The sequence below is a fragment of the Xenopus laevis genome, chromosome 1L (genome assembly GCF_017654675.1).
Source record: "Xenopus laevis strain J_2021 chromosome 1L, Xenopus_laevis_v10.1, whole genome shotgun sequence".
Taxonomy (NCBI): Eukaryota; Metazoa; Chordata; class Amphibia; order Anura; family Pipidae; genus Xenopus; species Xenopus laevis.
Genome location: NC_054371.1, coordinates 148,175,581 through 148,199,971, shown reverse-complemented (window position 1 = coordinate 148,199,971; position 24,391 = coordinate 148,175,581). Strand labels below are relative to the sequence as shown.

General features: G+C 33.9%; 1 protein-coding gene across 2 annotated transcripts in view; it reads left to right on the top strand.

Moving 5' to 3' along the window:
• Positions 1–24,391, top strand: part of LOC108695542 (contactin-associated protein-like 4) — a 181,362-nt gene that overhangs the window by 132,626 nt on the left and 24,345 nt on the right. For both annotated transcript variants that reach the window (XM_041564659.1, XM_041564662.1), the window contains 5 exons: positions 3,039–3,236; positions 9,474–9,630; positions 10,849–10,976; positions 13,632–13,802; positions 14,675–14,893. In XM_041564659.1, the coding sequence (XP_041420593.1) occupies positions 3,039–3,236; positions 9,474–9,630; positions 10,849–10,976; positions 13,632–13,802; positions 14,675–14,893 (873 nt within the window). The remainder of the gene's footprint in view (positions 1–3,038; positions 3,237–9,473; positions 9,631–10,848; positions 10,977–13,631; positions 13,803–14,674; positions 14,894–24,391) is intronic.

The following is a 24,391-nucleotide window of genomic DNA, read 5'->3' as shown; positions in this document are numbered from 1 at the left end:
AATACTATGAGTTTGTGCCAGCATGGTTTTATGCGTAATAGATCTTGCCAGACTAACTTAATTTCTTTTTACGAGAATGTAAGTAGAGACCTCGATTCTGGGATGGCAGTGGATGTGATTTACTTAGACTTTGCTAAAGCATTTGATACAGTGCCACACAAAAGGTTACTGGTTAAATTAAGGAATGTTGGCCTGGAACATAGTATTTGTACCTGGATAGCGAACTGGCTAAAAGATAGACTACAAAGAGTGGTGGTAAATGGAACATTTTCTAATTGGACCAGTGTTGTTAGTGGAGTACCACAGGGCTCTGTACTAGGTCCCTTGCTTTTCAACTTGTTTATTAATGACCTGGAGGTGGGCATTGAAAGTACTGTTTCTATTTTTGCAGATGATACTAAATTGTGCAGAACTATAGGTTCCATGCAGGATGCTGCCACTTTGCAAAGTGATCTGTCTAAACTGGAAAACTGGGCAGCAAACTGGAAAATGAGGTTCAATGTTGATAAATGCAAGGTTATGCACTTTGGCAAAAATAATATAAATGCAAGTTATACACTAAATGGCAATGTGTTGGGAGTTTCCTTAAATGAAAAGGATCTAGGGGTCTTTGTAGATAACACGTTGTCTAATTCTGGGCAGTGTCATTCTGTGGCTACTAAAGCAAATAAAGTTCTGTCTTGCATAAAAAAGGGCATTAACTCAAGGGATGAAAACATAATTATGCCTCTTTATAGGTCCCTGGTAAGGCCTCATCTGGAGTATGCAGTTCAGTTTTGGACTCCAGTCCTTAAGAGGGATATAAATGAGCTGGAGAGAGTGCAGAGACGTGCAACTAAATTGGTTAGAGGGACGGAAGACTTAAATTATGAGGGTAGACTGTCAAGGTTGGGGTTGTTTTCTCTGGAAAAAAGGCGCTTGCGAGGGGACATGATTACACTTTACAAGTACATTAGAGGACATTATAGACAAATGGCAGGGGACCTTTTTACCCATAAAGTGGATCACCGTACCAGAGGCCACCCCTTTAGACTAGAAGAAAAGAACTTTCATTTGAAGCAACGTAGAGGGTTCTTCACAGTCAGGACAGTGAGGTTGTGGAATGCACTGCCGGGTGATGTTGTGATGGCTGATTCAGTTAATGCCTTTAAGAATGGCTTGGATGATTTTTTGGACAGACATAATATTAAAGGCTATTGTGATACTAAACTCTATAGTTAATATAGGTATGGGTATATAGAATTTTAATTAAAAGTAGGGAGGGGTGTGTGTATGGATGCTGGGTTTTCATTTGGAGGGGTTGAACTTGATGGACTTTGTCTTTTTTCAACCCAATTTAACTATGTAACTATGTAACTATGTAACTATGGTAATGCAGTGTATTTGTGGGCTCCAGTCCTTAAGAAGGATATAAATGAGCTGGAGAGAGTGTAGCAAAGTGTAACTAAACAGGTAAAAGGGATGGAGGATTTAATATATAAGGGTAGACTGTCAAGGCTGTTTATCCTTGCTGGAAAAGACTCTTGACATGATTACCTTTTACATTAGAGGGCATTATAGACTGTGGGGGATATTTTGTTTCTCATAAAAATCAGCAACGCAGCAGAACTTTAATGTGAAGCAATGTGGTGTTTCTTTACGGTGAGGGCAGTGAGGAAGTGGAATACCCAGACAGGTGATGTTGTAATGGCAGATTCTATTAATGCATTTGTTTAACAAGCATAATATCCAGGGCTATTATGATACTTTAAGTTACAATTATTATAGATATTGATATTGGTATATACTGTATAGTCTATAATGCCCCCTAATGTAAAAAGTAATCTTGTCAACAGTCTTTTTCAGAAAAAAAACAAACCCAACCTTGACAGTATCTATAGGTTGCTATGCGTGTTTGTGTGTGTGTGTATATATATATATATATATATATATACTGTATATATATATATATATATATATATATATATATATATATTAATTAGACAACGATTGCAGCACTCACAGGATCTTAGTGAAAAAACAAAAAGTTTTATTAAACCTCAACGCTTCGTCAGGGGCAAAAACAGACTCCTGACGGTTATACTTTTGCTCCTGACGAAACGTTGAGGTTAAATAAAACTTTTTTGTTTTTTTCACTAAAATCTTGTGAGTGCCGCAATGCTTGTCTACTGCATATTTCCCTTGCTGGCACCCAGGTATTAATTCTGTATATATATATATATATAGACAAATAGAAGAGGTCCTCTGCACTCAACCCATCAATATATTTAAGACATTGAGACATTTTGTGCATACAGCTACTAAAAAATGCCTTACCCTTTAAACAAAACAGGGATTGTTTGTCCATATATTGCAATATATTTAAGCTGGCCAACTACGTCAAAGTCATCCCATATCTGGCCAGTCCTTTGCTCAATTTTAATCTGATTTATTAAGAATTCTATTGCTTCATTATACATTTTACAAAGGGACTAGTTTGACCTCCAACTTACTTGCTGCTTTTAAAGTAAAAACCCCAAACTTGGCTGCCCTTTTATTATATATATATATATATATCAGTTGTTTCCCATAATTGATGCACTCCAGGACTTCATAATGTAGTCAAACATAAAGAGACTTTATTGTCAACATTCCGGTCCTGTTTGGGATCTTTCTCAAGATTCTGTAATGTTTTGAGAAAGGTCCCAAACAGGACCGAAACTTTGACAATAAATTCTCTTTGTGTTTGAGATTTAATTTAGTAAATTGAACTAAACCATTTTTTCATACTTGCATTTTTAAAAAATAATTAAATGGGCTTTTTAAATTTCAAGATGAATATGGATTTATGCTCAATTAATGTCCATACCTTAAACTCAACCAAACAATATTCAAAATGTATTTAAAAGAGCTAGGGGAAGAAAGAAAAAGATGGAAGTTTTTTCATCTACACAAAAGTATTAATTCTTAAATTGTAAACTGATGCATTTTCTCTTTTTCCAGGTATTACCTTTAATATGAGAAACCTAATTATTTGCTTTCTTTCCTGATAAATCAAGACACGGCAGTGACAGTCATAAGTCACAATAATACAGATATGAACAAGGTCAAGAACTCTAACAAAGAGAACCCTCATGTAATGAACTTCAAATACTTTGCTGATCTGGCACAGCTCCAGGAAACCATTGACAATGCAGAGCACTGCAAGCAAGAACTTACTTATCATTGTAAAAAGTCTCGGATTCTACATAAACAAAGTGAGTAACTTAGGGAAATTTCAGGTATGTTTAACAATTATCCATTGTATAAATAGATATTTTTCTACTTGGATGTTCTATTCCATTAGTGGAACAAAATCCATGGAAATGTGACCATCACACTTTTAAAGCTTAATGAATGGTGCCATATCTCAGTCATTCTTAATTTAATTTTGACTTATAAATTTTGATATTTCGAATTATAGTAGGCAAAGCAATTCTGTTGGGCGCCTATAATTTAATTGTTCTATTAATTTCCAATCTGCTAATTTGCAATAAAATATTTTTATGGTATAGAAATCAAGAGACAGAAAATCTGTCCAATTATATAACTCTATTTGAATATATAATTTGATATATATTTATATATATGTAGGCTACATTTATTCCTTAACAGAAAATGGCAATTGTTTTAAAGGAGAAGGAAAGGCAAAAGTAAATACTTATCTCCCATTAATGAACACCCCAAGGCCTCTGAAATCGCTAAGGTAGCGAGTCACATAGTCCACTCTAATCATCAGTAATGCTTGTCCTCGTTCGCAGCGAGAAAAAAAAAAAACTTGGTCCCAGGAGCGCATCACTACAGACGTTTCACTCAGTAGGAATCAGCGCCAGCAGATCAGTAGTGGCAGCACGAAGGACTTGCGCAGTAGATGTATATTACACCCAATGCACATCAAGGCTGCCTCTGGCAGCAGGATGCAAGAAGACTGTGTGCAGCGTGACGTCAACCGAGTCCACCGCTGCAGTCTGCGTATGAGCGCTACTCCTTCCACATCATACTAGGGAGAAAACGTTTAAAAGGCTACGTAAGTTCCTTTTCCACAAGCCTTTGATTAGAGGCGTATTTATAATTTGCATTTCCTTCTCCTTTAATTCAGTTTATAGATGGCATTTCAGAACTTTTGGGTTTTTGTTTCAGAAAAAGTCTGAAAATTGTTTAATCTCCACTTTTAGAGTAGAAGGTGATGTAAGGCCATGCCTTTTTACCCTAGCTGACATCAGCTGGGCATGATGCAGTACTTGCCCAAGAAAATAATAGCTTCCCCTAAAATTGTAACTTCAGAATATATACATTATATCCAATAAAAAAGACATTGGGATCCAATTAAGGAATAATAGCATATGTCATCGCTACTTTTGTGTATTCTCTGATCATTATAAAGACAGTTTTGTCTCTTAACACAAACGTAACTTAAGTAAAACTAATAATTATATTTTGAAATCCAGAGCATAAAACTTTTTTTTTTTAAAAAACATGAACTGAGCCATAGATTTTTCAGGCATTCTTTCATTTTCACTCATGAATATTAAATATTTGGTCCCTAATGGTTTAATTAGCTAGGTAAAAGAAAAAATGTATTCCATGAACTGTCTTTATATTATGAATACTGATCAATTTTTAAATACTGGTTATATATATTCTTTCTTACACATGCATTGGAGGTGCTGCCAAGGTGTATTGGAATGAATGTACACATTTGTGTGAAATTTTGAACATACTAGCACAGAATAAAGGGATGCTATTATTATGTTCCTTTAAGTAAAGTCAAGTAGACACAACAGTCTAAATGAAGGAAGGACCTACAGTGGTCCACACAAAGACATGTTCTATGTTATACTGAATTTAGTTTTGCATTCCATCAGGCAGAGCTATTTCTCAGTAAAGAATAGTACTATACATTCAAGCTGTGTCTTTCAGATGATCAGACCCTGAGAAAGGTCATAAAATTAAGGCAAAAATTTGGTTCATACCTTATAGTATTTAGTATATTTAATTGAATGGTGGACACTTTTGATGTTGATGAATTGGTAGTTTTTATCTGTGAGACAATGGAAACCAATGCATGGTTGCTAAGGTGATTCGAGCATAGCAACCGTAATGTTGAATGATAATCGTTGTCTCTTTAAGTAAATTCATTACCCCTCTTTAGTTCCCACATGAGCGACAACTAGTAGTAACCTTGATCCCCTTGATGGGGATTGTTTGCACTGTGGCGAAGTGATTTATTAGAAGATATAGACAATCAATAGTGTGAGCTGATTGATAGGTAAAATGATGAAGTGGGTGGGCCAGAAGCCTCTCAATGCAGTGCACCGCTGGAATGAATCTGCTTAGCAAGAGGAGTACGCTGCTCATGTTGGCTCGTAGATCAGAATTTTTGTTCTGGCTTTATATTGGTGGTTTGCTGCTTTTTCAATTTTAAACTATGGTGGCTTGATTGCCTAGAATGGCTATGTTACTTTCATGGACTAGTGGCTCACATTGCTACATTGTGTTGGGTAATTTGGATTTAATGCACTGGGATACAATGTTTTATGCTACATACTAAAACAGTTGTTTAACTGGTTTTGACCCTGAATATTTTCTACGTTTTTATGCCGCACACTAAATAGTTCAACTGTTTTTTTTCACAATGCAATGTTGATTTTAATAGGTGCAGGCTTATTATTTTTGGGAGGTTTTAGATTCACAGTTTCCAAGGTGATATTAAATATTACGTTCTGATTATGCAATCTATTATTGTATTTGATTATGTTTGATATAATACGAAGTAGTATTTTGATCATTATATTGGTGTTTTTAGTGTTTGCACTTTGGTGCTTTTTGTTTGAATGAGGTGATTGGTTCACGTCACTTCTTTTTTCCTTGTCACTGGGTTTCCACCATCTCACAATATTTGAGTCGGTACAACCATTTTGTTGTGTGGAGACCATGTTTCCATATCTTGGTTACTTGAGTGGCTTCTCTGCATATACAGTATTGTATATGGATTAGGGAATTTTTTGGGCCAAAATGGAATTTGTGGCTTTGCCAGAATTTTTGTGAATCCATACAAATTTTGAAATTGTACTCTGGAAAAAACCCAGACATCATTATTATTCATCCCTTGCCTGTAACAACAACAAATGGGTTCCGTACCCTCCCCAAGGCTCTGTCCAGGTTCTGTGTATGGAAGATATTGGCAACTGTGTATGAAGAACAGTTGTGGCATGATGGAAAGGAGCTTCTCTAACAAGGTAGCGCAATGTATATGCCATTACTGAGTTAAAATTCCTTAATTAAAATATAATTTCACCTTCCCATTGACTCCAATGCATTTCAGCAAAATGTAATAGTTTTGCAAATATGCGAAGTGAAACACCACAAGTTTCTCATTAGTATTGTATTCTGACATGTCTCTTTGCTTATAATTTACCGTGACACATTCTAGAATATATTGGGCCTTTATACTGGAATTGTATAATGCCATCCTGTACAATTTTAAATATGCTTGAAACTTAGGGAACTCGATTTAGATGAAATTGAATCTCTATATGCTGTATAGTAATATATTAGCTGACAAAAGTTAAAAAAAATAACATGACACTCTGACCTCTAAATTGATCCGGTGGTTTGCAATTGTTTTTAACTCTAATTAAGATCACAATTGATAAATTATTGTGCTTTGTAATTCCCTAATGTGAAAACAAAGATGGTAATCCGCTGTGCTGTGGCTAGTGATGGGCGAATTTGCGCCGTTTCGCTTCGCCGAAAAATTAGCGAATTTCGCGCGAAATTCGCGAAACGGCGAAAAATTTATTACTATGAATGCATGTATCTGCAGCACTTAACAAACTAAGGTACCTCTTGCACTCACACACACACACTATGGTCAGTTTAGTCAGAAGCCAGTTAACCTGTATGTTATTGGATTGCGGTTGTGGAAGGAAACCAGATTACCGGAAGGAAATCCTGGTGGCTTGGACCCCAGCACTGCAAGGCAGAAGTACTGTACTACCCACTGAGCCATCATGCTGCCTCAAGATGGCTCAGTAGGGCAACATAAATACTAGTGGTGTATAACATAAAAGCAGGGGTCAAATTAAATTCTGGTATATTGTTATGTATTCACTATTTTCAAAAGAATAAAAAAAAATCAGTAAATTATGTTATGTCAAATGTATTTTCCATTTCAGCTATCTTTGTACAACATATAAAAATGTCCAAAAAATTATATATATTTTCACTGAATATATATATATATATATATATATATATATATATATATATATATATATATATATATATATATATATATATATATATATATATATATATATATGTGTATATATATAATAAGGTAGAAATGACCAGCAACACCGAGTTCTTTGGTGAAAAAATCAAAGTGTATTCATGTAAAGTATGCTTTACATGAATACACTTTGATTTTTTCACCAAAGAACTTGGTGTTGCTGGTCATTTCTACCTTATTATCTATTCAATTTACCTTGCACCCGAGGTAAGCTGCAAAGGCGGAGTGCTGCCCATTTGGAATTATTACAAGTATATGTATATATATATATGCCTCTAAAAAGAAGCAGAGCACAATAAGACCTTGCCTTATTTATATCAACCAAAAGAATTTTGTGTTGAATGTATAAAAACAAAATTACAAAGTTTATATTATATAATAAGAAAATGTAGTTTTTCTTTACAAAGCACAAATGAAATTATTTTTACTTCAGCAAGCTTAAAATACTTATCATGTAACGGTACAGTATTTGTTTTTACATGATATCGATTTCATTCAGTTTAGCATGTCCCTTTGTTTCTCACCTGTAAGTCTAAAATGTAGACGTGAACTCCTCAAGATAAATGATTCTAATATCATGCCTCAGTGAGTATGTAGACGCTTGGTTCTCTTTCTACTAATAAAAGTAAAATATTTGACAATAATGAAATATAAGGTTATTTGCAGAATATTTCATAAAGCAAAATAAATCTACACATTACCTGCAAAGCTGCATATTTCACTGTAAAACCAAAAAAACTAACTGCATATATTAAAGAAGTAATGCAGCTGATATACTAACTTTTCCTTTTTGTTTGCTTAAAAAGCCAGTAAGACAGAAAAAAATAAAAATGTATCTGACTCTTTAACCCCTATTATCTCTATCTTTAAAAACAATTCTAAATTCTTGTTTTCCCATCACCTCTTGTGTTTAGTCATCTATTATCTGTTTTTAAACACAAACTTTAAATTGGATGGATTCCTTACAGGCACAGATAGGATGGAAATTATATTGGGCCATGCCATTGCTCCAAGAGAGTGAGAGTTTCTTAATATGCAACAAGAAATATTTAATATGGGGGTTGGCAGCAGATGTTTGTGGTAGCAAAACACTGTTGCTGTGCTATGAATGGAGACAGGCCCAGGCCCTTTCCCCCCTAATCTGCCAAGGCCCAAGAAAAAAATGTGCGGCGTGATACTCGCCGTCCTTCGCACATGCACGCGTGGGGCCCGGGAAGAGTGGAACCCGGTGGGCCCTCCCATGCTCCAGTCCGACCATGAATGGAGGATTCAACAAGGAACAGCTGGAGACACATATGCAGAAACTTAGAAATATGGAGGATTGAATATAGTTAACTAGTAGGAATTTGGAAGTTTTTCACTGGATCCATGATAACGATTTTAATAAGGATTGAACAGATTGTCTAAGGGATGAAGAGGAATATTCTTTCAAGTGGAATCTATTGAAGTGAGGGTCAGTATCTGAGAGGCTTAACCGAAAATTTCCAACATTTAAGGAAAATTTTTTGAAACGGTGAAAAATTTGCGAAGCAAATTGAAGTCACTGAGCGTCAAAATAATTTTGACGGGCAACTATTTTTATACACGCGACTATTTTGTCCGAATGCATTAAAGTCAATGGCTATCCGAATAATTCAGCCGCACAACAATTTTTTTCCTGTCGCCGCGAATCCACGCCTGGCAAATTCATTCGCCCATCACTAGTGTTATACACTCATGAAAGAAGAATGGATGGATCTGGTATTAAGAAAGTTTTATAACACATACATATTATATAATGTTTAAATCCATATTGGATATTATATGTAGGTTACAAAAAGTTAACGGTTCATGGCCCCTCCCTTTAGCAATATAATCTTTCTTCACCACCCATATTTAGGTACATGCAGGAGGAAATAAAAATATTACATTTCCAGACCATTGGTTCTGTTCACACAATTTCTTGAAATTAAAGTTTGTTGATTAATGATTCATCATCTTAATATTTATGTGTGCTGTTGGTGTAGTTCTTTGAATAGGACTTTGCTGAATGTACACCCAGTTTATTAGCATACCCAGAGTTATTACACCCAGCCTGTTATTCATGGATTTTGTATGATACATACATATAACCTATGTATATATTACAAATAGCGAGTTAAGCTGAATTTTGTTTCTTTAGGTCACATCCCTTACAGTTGGTGGGTAGGAAGAACTAATGAAACACAGACGTACTGGAGTGGATCTTCACCAGATGTCAATAAATGTACATGTGGGATTGAAGAGAATTGCATTGATTCCCAGCTTTACTGTAATTGTGATGCCGACAAAAGTGAATGGTAATGATTGTACTGATGGCATTTAAAATGTAGCTCAAGAAGACAAGAATAACATTAAAACATTAAAAGAACAATTTTCAAGACAGCTTTTGATAGAGGCAATTAAAAATGCAGAAAACGTTAATATAAAAGAAATGTATGTTATTGGTTAAGTGTAAGCTCACAAAAAATAGTTTGCAGTCTCCAATAAGTGTTTGGCTGGTTCGTACATCTTTGCTTTTCCATGCATTTCTCTTTAAGAGAAAAGTTTCAGACACACACATCTTTTGGGTCATGTTCAAGCACAATCTTAAAGCAGCATTTCTGTATACACACATTTTATATATATATATAATACACAAAAGCCATGAATATCTTGTAAATGATATCCTTATAAACGGTGAGTACTGATGTCATCAGTTATAAACGGTGAGTTCTGATGTCATTTCAGTCACATGACTCACTGAAACTTGTGTATTATAATAAATAAAGTACACCCAATTGTAAAATATGAGGATATTAGAAGTTACCTCGGAGTTCCATGACCTGTATAAAAACACTTGGCCTTCGGCCTTGTGTTTTTATACGGTCATGAAACTCCTCGGTAACTTATAATATCCTTATAATTTGCAAGAGGGGTTACTTTATTCACTATATTACATTATGGCAATACATCTTGACAAAGGTTCTAGTCCATGAACCAACGTTGATGTTATCTCAATAAATGGCAATTGAACAGGAGTGCTACTTCCATCCCAGCATACAGTGCTAAGTCCATTTTAGGCAATTACAAAATGCACCATTATTGCCGGGGGTTCTGAAATCCAGCATGATGCAGGAAAGCATCATTATAGGCAAGTCAACACCAATAAAGTAAATACGTAAGTTTTAGACTGTATTTCCATCCAGTGTGTAATGATAGTATTCATTCATGTTTTTACTTTGAGTAAAGTGAAATTATTCAATAAAGGAATAAAAGTATAAAATATAATAAATAATAATGCCAAAATGTGTTGGTTATGTAGATACAGTAATACGTTATGTTGGTTATGTAGATATTTAGCCATGTACAGATATTTTCAGGAAAACTAATAATAATTCTCCATAGAAATGAAGTTGTCCATGTGATTGTCCATCTAGCCATCATTCTCCAGTCCTGACACTCATATGACATATTGCACATCACTGGTTACCCCAGTATATTTGCTGTTAATAACTTGCATTCAATTTCTTTATCAGGTCAAATGATACAGGCTTCCTTTCTTATAAAGATCATCTCCCAGTTACAAAAATTGTGATTACAGACACTGATCGCCCTCAGTCAGAAGCAGCTTATAAACTTGGACCTCTGCTTTGTTGGGGAGATAGTAAGTTAATTCATAAAATTTTTGCAAATTACTGATTCATTGCTCACATGTTAACATGTTTCCAGTGACTTTAAGAGGCAGATTTTTTTAAGGGTCAAACTGAAAATTCAAATTCAAATTTTCAATTTTTCTTTATGGTCAAAACTCTCAAATTCGAATTATCCAAACTCGATTCGAGTCTTAATTAAAATTAAATTTCAAGATTTATCACACTCTTGCCATTTAAGAACTCAAATTCAACTATTCACCACCTAAAACCTGCCAAATTCTTTTATAAGTCAATGGGAGAGGGCCAGGGACCAATTTGGACATGTGAGTAGCCTTCCTGACATTTACATTTTTTTTGGAGCAAAAACTGGAATCAAGTTTAGTCAAATTCGAATTCGGTTTGAGTTTTCAAGTTTGTAAAATTCATCTGAGTTTTAGATATTTTTTTTTTTTAGAAATAACCCCCCAGTCAAATTTAAGTATATTCAATTTGAATAGAGTTTTAAAAATACTCACATGAATTTGAAATTCGTCCTTTAATAAATGTGCATCTATGGGTCAGAGTTATTTAAATGTGAGATTGGAACTCACTGCAAAAAAACATACCCACTTTCTATTCCTTTTTTAGAAGTATATTTATGAAATGGTGAACTTGAACATTTATCGTTTGATACCATATATTCTCGAGTATAAGCCGAGTTTTTCAGCCCCCAAAATATGCTGAAAAACTCTACTTCGGCATATACTCGGGTCAAGCGCAAAAACGGTCGCCGGCGTCTAAGAATAGTCGCCGGCGTCCAAGAATAGTCGCCGGCGTCCAAGAATAGTCGCTGGCGTCCAAGAATAGTCTCCAAGAATATTCGCCAGTGTCCAAGAATGGTTGCCGGCACCTCCAATGGGAGCAGAAACCCTCAATTTTTTGATTGAAACTTACCAGAAGCTGCTGCATTTCTCACCCTAGGCTTATACTCGAGTCAATAAGCTTTCCCAGTTTTTGGAGGTAAACTTAGGTACCTCGGCTCATACTCGGGACGGCTTATACTCGAGTATATACGGTAAATATGCTTCTAAAAATGTATAGAAAGTGAGTTTTTCTGTGGTTAGCTCTAATCTCACATTTTAATAAATCTGCGATTTAATGTGCCTTTATTAAACCCCAAAACCCTCACTTAATAAAACTGTTATAGGGGTTCCATGCATATTCATATACAATTATGCTCTGCATCTTGCACACTCAATGATCAACCTACAACTGACATTTGAGTTTAATGTATAGATTTTTTTTTAAAAAATTACCCTATCCATGCTGCCCTCTCTCCAACGTGAAATTTAGAATGCAATTTACTTGCAAGTGTCATCCATAATCAGAGAGTAGATTCATCAAGATTCTATATTTGTACTTAGCTGTCATTAAGGCCCTCTCCATTTGATACTTCAGTCTGCCATCAAGTGCCTAGCTGATTGCTGACTGGTTGCAATTGGTTACTGTACAAATTTGCCCAGAGTCATATGTAATAAAACATGCTCCAACCGAAAGAGCTGCAGAAAAACAAAGTTCAAAAATTAAAAAAAATCATGAAAAATATAAACAAGACCACATTTATAAACATGAATTGCTGCTCTTTATTTTCAGTGGAGCTTAGAATAATCATAATAATAAACACATACAATCATTGAAATGTGATTTATTTAGTTATAGATACAGTATATTATTTTGCACAGTGCAACAGGCTTTATTATTCTTTTGTATGCTAACAATATTATATTATAATTTATAATGCATCAGAAATATTTGACATGATGTCAGGTCAGATGAAAGCAGTTATACCCACCAGGCTTTCTTATGATCACCTAAGGCATGCTGACATGTGGTGTTGCTCATTGTTAATGAATATCATGTATTAGTGCTTAAAGCATTATCTTGTGCATTATGAAACATTTACTTTCATAGTTATACTCAAATATCAACTTTTGCTCATAGGACATATTATATGCATATTGTCAATTATTATACTATTTGACTATTTTAACGGAAAACCACTCACTTTTAATTCATTCCTATGGGGTATTTAGAACTGTATTTATAAATGGGTGAAAGTTAGAGTTCACCATTTGATAAACACACTTCTAAAACTCCCATATGAATGAATAGTAAGGGAGCGAGATTTCTTTGGTGAGTTCTAGTTTCACAAATTGATAAATCTGCCCCCTCTGTACTGCATTCAGGATAATAGCTCCCATACCTGTATTTCTAAGCACATAACCCTCATTGTCCTAGATATCTGGTTCTATTTATATGCACAAAAACATAATAGCGTAATGTCTAGTAGGACATCTCATAGAAATAGGCAAAGTGTGACAGGTACCATGTAAGAAACTACCACTCATGTTATCATTTGCTATTGATGCTAATTGAATTGGGGTAATATCTCTTTGGTTTTACTGGAAGCTAGGAAGATGCATAGCAAGCTGTTAAACTATTTTATTAAGGTATAGCATGCTGGTACAGATGCAGTGTTGATTTCTAAAACACAAAAAAGATAAAAGATTAATTATTAAAGGTAGTAGGTTTTTTGCACATTTAGAGGAAATTACACATAAAAAGCTTGAATTAACCAATAAAAGAAATATGGTACTTTCTTCAGTCAATCCATTTTCTTTTGCTAGGAAGTTTTTGGAATTCGGCTTCCTTCAATACAGTCACATCATACCTACACTTTCCTACTCTCCATGGTGAAATCAGTGCAGATGTATCCTTTTTCTTCAAAACATCATCACCATCTGGATTATTTCTAGAAAATCTTGGGATTAAAGATTTTATTCGAATAGAATTGAAATGTAAGTTTTTTTTACTTTGTTGCTCATTACTCATTTATGTTCATTATTATTACCATTATTTTACAATAATTAAGTTTACAATCTCAAATAAGAACATGGCCAATATAGAGTACTTCAGGCACATTTTGCTTGCAGCTTCTGTAAAGTAAGCACACACTTTTCATTTCAACTTAATTTGGGGCAGGACATTTTGGAGGAATGAAGTCTAGCCTGTGTAACTAAGCAGAACTACTGTTTTTAGCCTGTGATACTTTTTAAAGGGAGACTTATTGAAAAATTGATGCACTCTGGGTGGAAGAAGAGCTGTGAAAAACAATAGTATTGCATAGTAACATTCCAATAATATTGTTGGTTAAAGAAATGTTGTTTTCCGCTAAGGCCAAGCTAAAGTTAACTAATTTTTAAATGCATCGGAAATATAGTACTCCCTTTTTTCAATAACTTTTCAGCAATGGTAACAATAATAAAATCAAGAGTAAAACAAAAATATTCAGTATAGGGGTGTTTGCTCTTGGAACTTGAAGTTGGAACTTGCTTAATATGAGTAGTTGTTGAAGTAGTTTCCCTACTGCACTATTTAACAACAATAAAGATATCACTGTTTGCTAGATTAACAGTGTTTCCTTCATATACAGTAAATGCCTATTGAGTTTTAGAATTTAAGATGCTCATGTTGATTGCGAAGGTTTGTGATCTTCTGCCTACCTGATTTTCACACTTTGGAAAGGTCTACTTGAGTGTCTGGAACATGGCAAATGCATGATGTACTCATCAAAGTGCTAGTCTAGGGCTAAAACGTTTCCATGTAAATAATCTGTACATCTGAATGAACAGTAAATGGTATAACTTTAGCAATATCATCCTATTAACAGCTCCAACAGAAGTGGTATTTTCATTTGACGTGGGAAATGGTCCCTTTGGGGTTACAGTACAGTCACCCTATAATCTAAATGACAATCAGTGGCACTTCATAAAGGCAGAAAGGAATATAAAAGAAGCATCCCTTCAAGTGGATCAGCTGCCGCAAAAAACAATTATCACTCCTTCTGATGGGCATATCCGTTTACAGCTCAACAGCCAGCTTTATATAGGTAAGTGACTTAATTATGTGAAAAAAGCAAGATTATAAAGTAATTATAGTATATATGCAATTATGTATAAGATATTTTATATGACTGCCATACTTTATCACAACTACAATTATATAGTTCTACCCTTGCAGGGAAACTGTCATTTATCTTTCATGAGCTGGCATAGTTGAAGCTTCACATAGTTAAAGCTTTACATTGGTTGATTTTTATCCTTTATTTGCATACAAATAATGTTATGCTAATGGTAAATTAGTTTTGTGGTAACCGGGTTTAAGAAAGATTAGAGATTAATCAGAACAAAGTTAGAGAGCAACAAAGATTGTCATAATAACTTAATTTTAAACTTAATTTTAAATATGTATTTTACTCAACAGCAACTACTGAGTAAAAGATAAGATTAAGTTACTAAGGGCGTTATTTACTAAACTCTGAATGCAAAAATCACAAAAAATTCGTGATTTTTTTTATAAAATCGAACTTTGAAAAAATAACAAATTTTTCAGAATTTATTAAACGCTGAGGATGAAAAAGTCAGAATCTGAAAATCTGGCTTCTCAGACCTGTTGAGGTTGCATCAAAGTCAATGGGAGAAGTCCCAATGATTTTTTGATGTGCACTGAAGATTTCGAAGTTTTCTGGTGGAAAATCCGAAAAAATTGTGAAAATCAGATTTTTTCATGCAAAGCAAATTTTCGGTAAAATGTAATAATAAATAAGCATAAAAATCCAAGTGGATTTGATCGGAATTTGTAATGGAAAATATTAAGATAAATTCAGACTTTGATAAATAACCCCCTAATAAACAGCAACAAAAAAGCTTTATACATCTAAAATATTCCCTACATTTGAGGTCCTACATCTACATGGCTATGGGGATCTGCGTGGGACCACTGATTTCTATGTCTAGGTACCACTGTGTAAAAACTGAATAAGACCTCTAATGTAGACAGTATTTAACAACATCAAAAAATACAATCATTTACATGATCAACCATGCCTTAGACAACACACTCACACACATATATGTTACCGGTATATGAATTTACTTTATTGGTTTACATTATGGTGCTGATTTAAGATACAGTAATTGCTTTATCTTTACTAGTAATTTTCTCAATTACTACTGTTGTAACAAGACACTTTTATTAATGATTTGGAAAATGCAGAAAGTATGTGAAATTTAAATCAATGCTCATACTAACTGGTCACTTTGACACAGATTTTATATATATATATATTTTATATATTTTTCTAAAGCCTTCACATATATTTGTTATCTAAGTTTTGGCTTAAATCAACAGACCCTAAGGTTTCTCTAGATATTATACATACAGTACCACTTTCACAAAGATGTTGACAATAACTAATGCTGGAGAATGTTGTTTTGGTTCTGTTGCAACAAATTCCTTTCAGTATTAGCACTCTATATTTTTATTGCGCAGGATGGTGGTCATTGATGGATTATAACCTATACTGTACTGTAACAGTATGAGTTCTGACCTAAATATTTTGTGTTTAAGTAAAACATAGGATATTCAGAAACAAAGAACTGATACACAGTTAGTAACATGCATTGTATACAAGTAATACATTAGACATTCATTTGTCACAGGATAGATTCTGGTGTTATAAAGTCTATAGAGGGTATTTACTAAAACTAAAAAAAATTCCCATTTTTTTATAAAAAAACCGAACTCCCATCCATGAATTACCTTATTTATCAAAAAGTCAGGTCAAAACAGTGAGGGGCACATTTAAAAGTATTTTTTTGGCTTCTTCGACCATCAAATTGGCTTCTTCGACCTTCGACTACGACTTCGATTCAAACTAAAAATCGTTCGACTATTCGACCATTCTACCATTCGATAGTCGAAGTACTGTCTCTTTAAAAAATACTTCGACATTCTACTTCGCCACCTAAAACCTACCGAGCATCAATGTTAGCCTATGGGGAAGGTCCCCATAGGCTTTCCTAGCTTTTTTTGATCGAAGGAAAATCGTTCGATCGATGGATTAAAATCCTTCGAATCGATTTTCCTTCGATCGTACGAATGAAGGAAATGTGGTAAATCCTTCGACTTCGATATTTTACTTTGATGGTCGAATATCAAGGTTAATTAACCCTCGATATTAGACCCTAAGTAAATGTGCCCCTACGTGTGGGAAAAGTCACAAAATCAGGCAACAATTTGAATGGTACGAGTTTTTCTAATGTGATGCTCGAAAAATACGACTTTTCTGAATTTACCCCAAAAACCTTGACTTTTTCGGATGATCGTACAAAAAACCAGAACAGATCACAATGTCAAGAAACACTGTAAAAGGGACATCTGCCATTGACTTCTACATGACCTTGACAGGTTTTAGCTGGAGTATTCGCAGATTGTTATTTTTAGCATCTTTGTGGTTTAATTCATCTCTGACATTTAAAAACTCGACCAGAAAAAATTGACGTTTAATAAATAGGCAACATTTCCAGAAAGGAAAATGTGAGTATCCCCAGAAATAATGAACCAATCAATTGTGGATACTCACATTTTCCTTTTTTGAAATGTTGTCTTGGACCTACACCCTAGGACTGGGGTGAATTATGAGTATATTCTCCATGATTAACTTTAATATCTGATTTTGAACTATTAATTATTTTGTAGTAGTACCTATACATTTACATATTTCTTTGGCATCAACACAAATTATATTATTATAGTTTAATAAATAGGCCCCTAAATGTCAACAACCATAAAAGAGCATCCTTTTGGTTTTCTGGTAGTAGAGAAGGAGAGATAGTGAAACTGGACAAAGGCTATACCACAGTGTTGTACACTAAGGGCCTATTTATTATGCCATGTAAAACATTTGAGACAAACATCACCGGTGATGTTTCCCATAGCAACCGATCAAATTTTTGCTTTTGTTTTCTAACTTGTAGGTGTTGAAATCAAATTGCTGATTGGTTCCTATGGGCAACATCACCAGTGCGGTGATGTTTTTCTCCAATGTTTTACTCAGCATGATAAATAGGTAGATATTTATATATATGAAGGTCAGGATTGCAATATTTAGGGGGTTATTTACTAAAACTAGAATTTATTTAATCTTTTTATTAAACCAATGATAATATCAAGCTCAACTAAACTCCCTTCCATGATTTTTATGTATTTATTAATAAAATAACTCACAAAATTTGGTGCAGGAAAAGACTCGATAAAATCATGCGAAAACTCAAATTGTACAAATTTTTAAAATTTGACACCCGAATCGCTCGATTTTTTTGGATTATCACCTGAAAACTCAACATTTTTCAGATTATCAAACAAATCACAATATCTTCAAATTGTAAAAGGGACATCTGCCATTGACTTCTACATGACCTCAACATGTTTGAGATGTCAGATTTTCGATTTTGACTTTTAGACAAATTCAAGGTTTTTTTCCCCCCAAAAAATTGGAGCTTTTTCCCAAAAACGTCGACCAGAAATAACCCCCTTTGTGTTAATAATGAAAAAATCTCTAGATGGGCAATATACACCTATGTTTAACATGAGCAAGAAAAACAGGTCTTGTATTGAAAATATGTTCTTTCCTTTGATCAGATGCCTATGGCTTTATTTTTAACCATTATACCATTCCCTCCACCCAATGGAATTTACTAATTTAAAGAATGATAGTGAGAGCTGTACAGGTATGGGACCTGTTATCCAGAATGCTCAGGGCCTGGGGTTTTCCCAGATATTGGATATTTTCATAGTTTGGATCTTCATACCTTAAATCTACTAGAAAATGATGCAAACATTAAATAAACCCAAATAGGTTGGTTTTGCTTCCAATAAGCATTAAGTATATCTTAGTTTGGATCAAGTACAAGCTACTGTTTTATTATCACAGAGACAAAAGGAAATCTTTTTTTATAATTTGGATTATTTGGATAAAATAAAGTCTATGGCTGCTGGCTATTCCGTAATTCGGGAATTTTCTTGATAGAGGGTTTCCGGATAATGGATTATGGATAATCTGGATTATGGACGGTGAACTGCAAATACAGTAACCCATAAAATGCATTGTAGATATACATATAGATAGTAGCTCCTATTTCTAGATGGTACTTTTGGTCTGTTTAAGGTCTGAATGGAAGACAGAATATGGTAGGACATGAGCTGATTTAAATGTCACTACCATAGTTATTTTTAAATGCGATGATTCCTACAACTACTCTCATTAAATTATTGAAATGAAATGAGTAATGAACTATATTGAATGAGTAATCATTTAAATGAAACATGATCACATTAGGATAACATTAGAAGAGCTACAGTTTTTCACATACCGTAACTACGCAACATTTTGCATTTGATTTTAATTTAGCGTTTGTGTCTTGCAGCCTACTGTTTGCTACATGCAGGTGTTTAATTACAAGCCTAGAGTACAGATGGAACAATAGTTTGAAGAACATTATATCTTTACATGCAACATCTATTTAAAAAGTAACTCTAAATTCAGAGTGATTAGCCTAGCTTTAATAGAACCAATCTATCATGGAAGTTAAATTGACCTTGGACGCCTTTTTTGGATCTTGACTCTCTCTATTTATCACGAAGAAGAAACTGATCCATTAGAATAATAGCCATTAAAAGGAAACCATTTCACTTTAATTATTTTCTTATAGTAAAACTAAATGTCAAGTCCCTTTTACAATAGTGAAAAATGTGTTTAAAGTCCTGTCTTAGGAAAGCAGTTATATGTGCAATTCAAATGTCCTGTTATCCAGAACCCCATTATCCAGAAAGTTCCAAATTATGGGAAGGCAATACAATTTTTAAAAAATGATTTCCTTTTTCTCTATAATAATAAAACAGTACCTTGTATCTGATCCCAAATAAGATATAATGGAAGCAAAGCAGTCTATTGGGTTTATTTAACGTTTACATGATTTTCTAGTAGACTAAGAATGACTGAGTTTCTTTTGACATTTTAAACTGCTGTTGCTATTCAAAAAGTAATGATCATTTAAAAGTTAAAATACATACCAAGTACCTTTGTATGTATGTAACAGTGATTGTGTTAAACAAAAACTGAGTAACGGGTTTGGTTATCTAATCTGTCACCCACATATCATTTCACACAATATTCATGACTAAAGGCACAGATATAAACAGCAGGGAAAACAAAGCATGTGATTCAAGTGATCCAGTCTAAAAGGGACAGCGGGTCCTTAAATGGTGAACTATTTATGAATCAAGTAGTCTTTTTTGCTTTTGAGGAACTAAAGTCTTTTGTTGGGGTGCAATAACTGGCTGGAGGTATAGTTGAATACAATCACATCAGTAACTGGATTTTCTATGTAATTCCTTATATTTGTCCACTTTACTATCATTTTGGAAAGTACAGAGCTAAACAGTAACTATGAATTCAAAGTGTATTACAATTGGTGCCACCTCTGTGGATGAATGGAAGACTGGAAAACTCCTATTCTATGCAAGGCTATAAAATTATTAGTAGTAGTATAGTAGCTATTATCCAGAATCAATTGGACCTCTAATTTTCCGAATACGGGATTTTACTAGGGATGGGTGCATTTGACCCATTTCGCTTCGCCAAAAAATCCCTAATTTTGACGTAATTTGGATCACTATATCTTAAGTCTACTAAAAACATTATGTTATGTTTAAACAGTAAATAAATCCACAAATATGGATTCATTCAGCTTAGTTAGGTTAGTCAAGTACAAGGTACTGTTACAAAGAAAAAAGCAATAATTTTTTAAAATTTGAAATGGCTTTCCCATAATTTGGAGCTTTCTGGATATTACGTTTTTGGATAAAGTATTTAATATCTATGCTACCAAATTATACAAATACTGACTGACAGAAGAGGTAATAATGATGGCCTTCATAATGGATAAAAGTGGGTCGCAGAGGAACTGATTAAATTCTTTTGCTATTTCTTTTGGGCTGTAGCTTGTTAACCTAATATGACTTTCCAATAAAACTGCATACTGTTTATAGCTATGTTATACCTTTTTTACATAGTGTTTCCAGTTCCAATACTATGGTTGGTTAATTATCAAAGTCTGATTTTATTTCAATATTTTCTGCTACAAACTCTTATAAAATCCACTCTGGTTTTTTATGCTTATTTATTATTACATTTTCCCAAAAATTTGCTTTGCTGGAAAGAAATTTTCACCCAAAAATTCAGAAAATCATTGGTACTTCTCCCATTGACTTATATGCAACCAGATTCTGATTTTTCCATTCTCTGGGTTTAATAAATTCCAAAAATTTTTTGATTTATTACATTTTATAAAAAATAGTGATTTTTGAATTCAGAATTGAGTAAATAACCCCCTATGTATTTCTTCATGTATACCTATTCCTAAAGTATGTGTGCATGTCACATTCCAAAAGAAAAGTTGTGTAAAATTATATTGCAAAAAAATAAACAGTATAAAAATGATTATTCAGATTATTTATTTTTTAATAATAGATTATTAATGCATTGCAAGTAGAAATAATTGACTTTATTTTGGCTTTATTTTGGCCATTTAGTAAAACAAAAGATGCTAGAAAGATTTGTACAATGTTATTTTCATACTTCTGACTTCTGTAGATATGACAAGGTTTTCTAATAAATTCTGCAGCATACTGTGAGTGTGAACCTTTTGTTATTTTTAAAGGCTGAGAAGCAGAACTAAAACATATATGTTGTAATGTTTTTCAGCTCCAACAGAAGCAGGTATATTTTAGGAAATAAAAGTGGGAACAATTGTAACAGATAAAGCATAATGGATCTAAAACACAGTTTTTAAAGCTTTAAAAATATCAATTTAACAAATTATACCTTTGAAAGTGTGATAATGATACAGAAACATTTCTGCATAGTCTTGCAGTGCTCTCTACAGACATTTGAAGCTAGCGCAAGAAAATATATTTTATAGAGGGATTGTGATTTATGCTCTGGTTTGTGACCCGATCCTTAACTATCATTCTGATATTCCAAAGTTACAATCAAGGTTTAATAGTGCACTGGACAAGTGATTGTACCCAGCATGTTTTAGCCTGATTCCTTAGCTACAGCTAGCTGAAATTAAGTTTCCATATTGTGCAGAAAAAGTGATGCTCTTATGATGTGACTGCCTTTCATGAGCACCAACCTACCGAGCACCAATGTTAGCCTATGGGGACCTTCCCCATAAGCTTTCTAAGTAATTTCTGATTGAAGGAAAATCTTCGGACGATCCTTCGAATCGTTCGATCGAAGTAAATGGGGTAAATCCCTAGACTTCGATATTCGAAGTCGAAGGATTTTATTTCAAAAGTCGAATATTGAGGGTTAATTAACCCTCGATATTCAACCCTTAGTAATTGTGCCCCTAACTGTTATTTATATCAGTTAAAAATAAGATATTTTAGATATTTATTTGAATAATTTTAGATTTATAATTTAATGTGTAACATTACACACAGTCTGTTCCCAAATCTTCAAAGCCATATTCTTTTGTGAGTGTTGACTAAGTGCTCCAGAAGGCAAAGATAGAAATAAAAAGAGGAGTGCATTGCGGCAGATGCTAAGACTAACCCCAAAAATGTTTTTTAAATATATTAATAGTAGAAAGAAAAGCAGGTTGAGAGTGTTGCTCCTATGAATAATGGTACCAGTATGTTTGTAACATATACAGAAAAGGCAAATGTCCTAAATCAGTTATTTTCTTTGGTGTATACAATAGAGTAGTCAGAGTTCCCAGGCTCACTTCATAGCTGCACTGTTGGCTCAGCTCAATCTAGTCAGTGGCTGACTCAGGATGTGGACAAGGCGCCAGGGTCAGATGGCCTACACCCCCAGGTTCTAAGAGAGCGTAAGTCAGTTTCAGACTGGCCTCTATTTCTGATTTTCTCAGATTTATCTGTTATGGTACCTATGGAATTGAGGAAAGTTGATGTCATTCCAATATTTAAAAAGGTATTACAATGTCAGCCTGGCAATTAGAGGCCAGTAAATTTGACATCAGTGGTGTGCAAAATATTTGAAGACTTTTTAAGGGATTACATTCAAAATTTTGTCCTACTAAATGGTATTATGAGCAGCAATCAGCATGGACGTATAAGGATGGGTTATGTCAGACAAATTTGATTGCTTTTTATAATGAGGTAAAGAAGATGCTAGCAGGGGGGAGCCAAAGAATTAGATACAGTGTCAAATGTTAATTGTACATTCTCTACTTTGGGAAAGATTCTTAGTGGAGTCTCTCTGGGCTCGGTTTTTGGTCCACTTTTATTTAGCTTGTACATAAAAGACTTAGGGGAGGGTATTGTAAGTAATGTGTCAGAGTTTGCAGATAACACAAAACTATGCAGTCCAATTAATTCCATACAGGATGTGGTATCCTTGCAACAGGATCTTGAAAAACTGGCAATCTGGGCAGATAAGTGGCAAATGAGATTCAATGGTGATAAATGTAAAGTCATGCACCTGGGATGTAAAAATATCCAAGCCACCTATACTCTTAATGGTACTGTACTTGGCAAAAGGATAATAAATTTGGCTGTAGCAAGCAATGCCAGTCAGTGCCATCAATGGTTATGAAAGAAAGCTCATAGAATTTAGAGCTTTCTAAAGTTAATCCAGGGACTAGTCCATATTGGAGTCAGGAAGGATTTTTTCCCGTCTGAGGCAAATTGGAGAGGCTTCTATATATATATATATATATATATATATATATATATATATATATATATATATATATATATATATATATATATATATATATATATATATATATATATATATATATATATATATATATATATATTTAAAGAGTTGACCTTGATGATCAGTCTTCACATTTAACACATACAGGTACTTTACAGGCATACACATATTTAGGAAAGACTGCCTGTATATGCTTTTGTAACTTGCAACTGCATCTTACTTTGAATACTTTTAAATAATCCCTATGGTAATGTTACATTTGGCATAAAATATATATAGACAGGTATTTTAAAAGAGACCCTGCTGCTAGCATCCCTACGGTTTACACATTAATCCAAATAAACTGGAGTTCGACAGGAAAAAATTCCATTTTATTTGCAGCCAGGGAAGGGTCCCATGGACTGAGTGCAAAGGAGGTTTACATTAAGTACATGCTTAAGAGATAAAAAGTCTGACAAGGTGGAAATGTCATTTTGTTTATGAAAGTGAATTTGCTAGCCTATAGCTATTTGCCCATGAACTAGAAATTGTACTGGCAACAAAATGTTCCTTTTACCATTATCATTAAAGGAAGAACAATCAGGCATCTAGGACACTGCAGGAAGGACGAATTGAAAGCATGTTGATACTATTGGAACAGCAGCTGTGGGAAAGCCTCTGAGTAAAAGCAACTTTTTTACATACCAAATTGATTTTGGTGAAAGCAGTTAAAAATCTGAAATATGTTGGGGAGATGCGATGTATGAAGTATAACATTTCTTTTAAACTGTAAAGATGGGGGCAGATTTATTA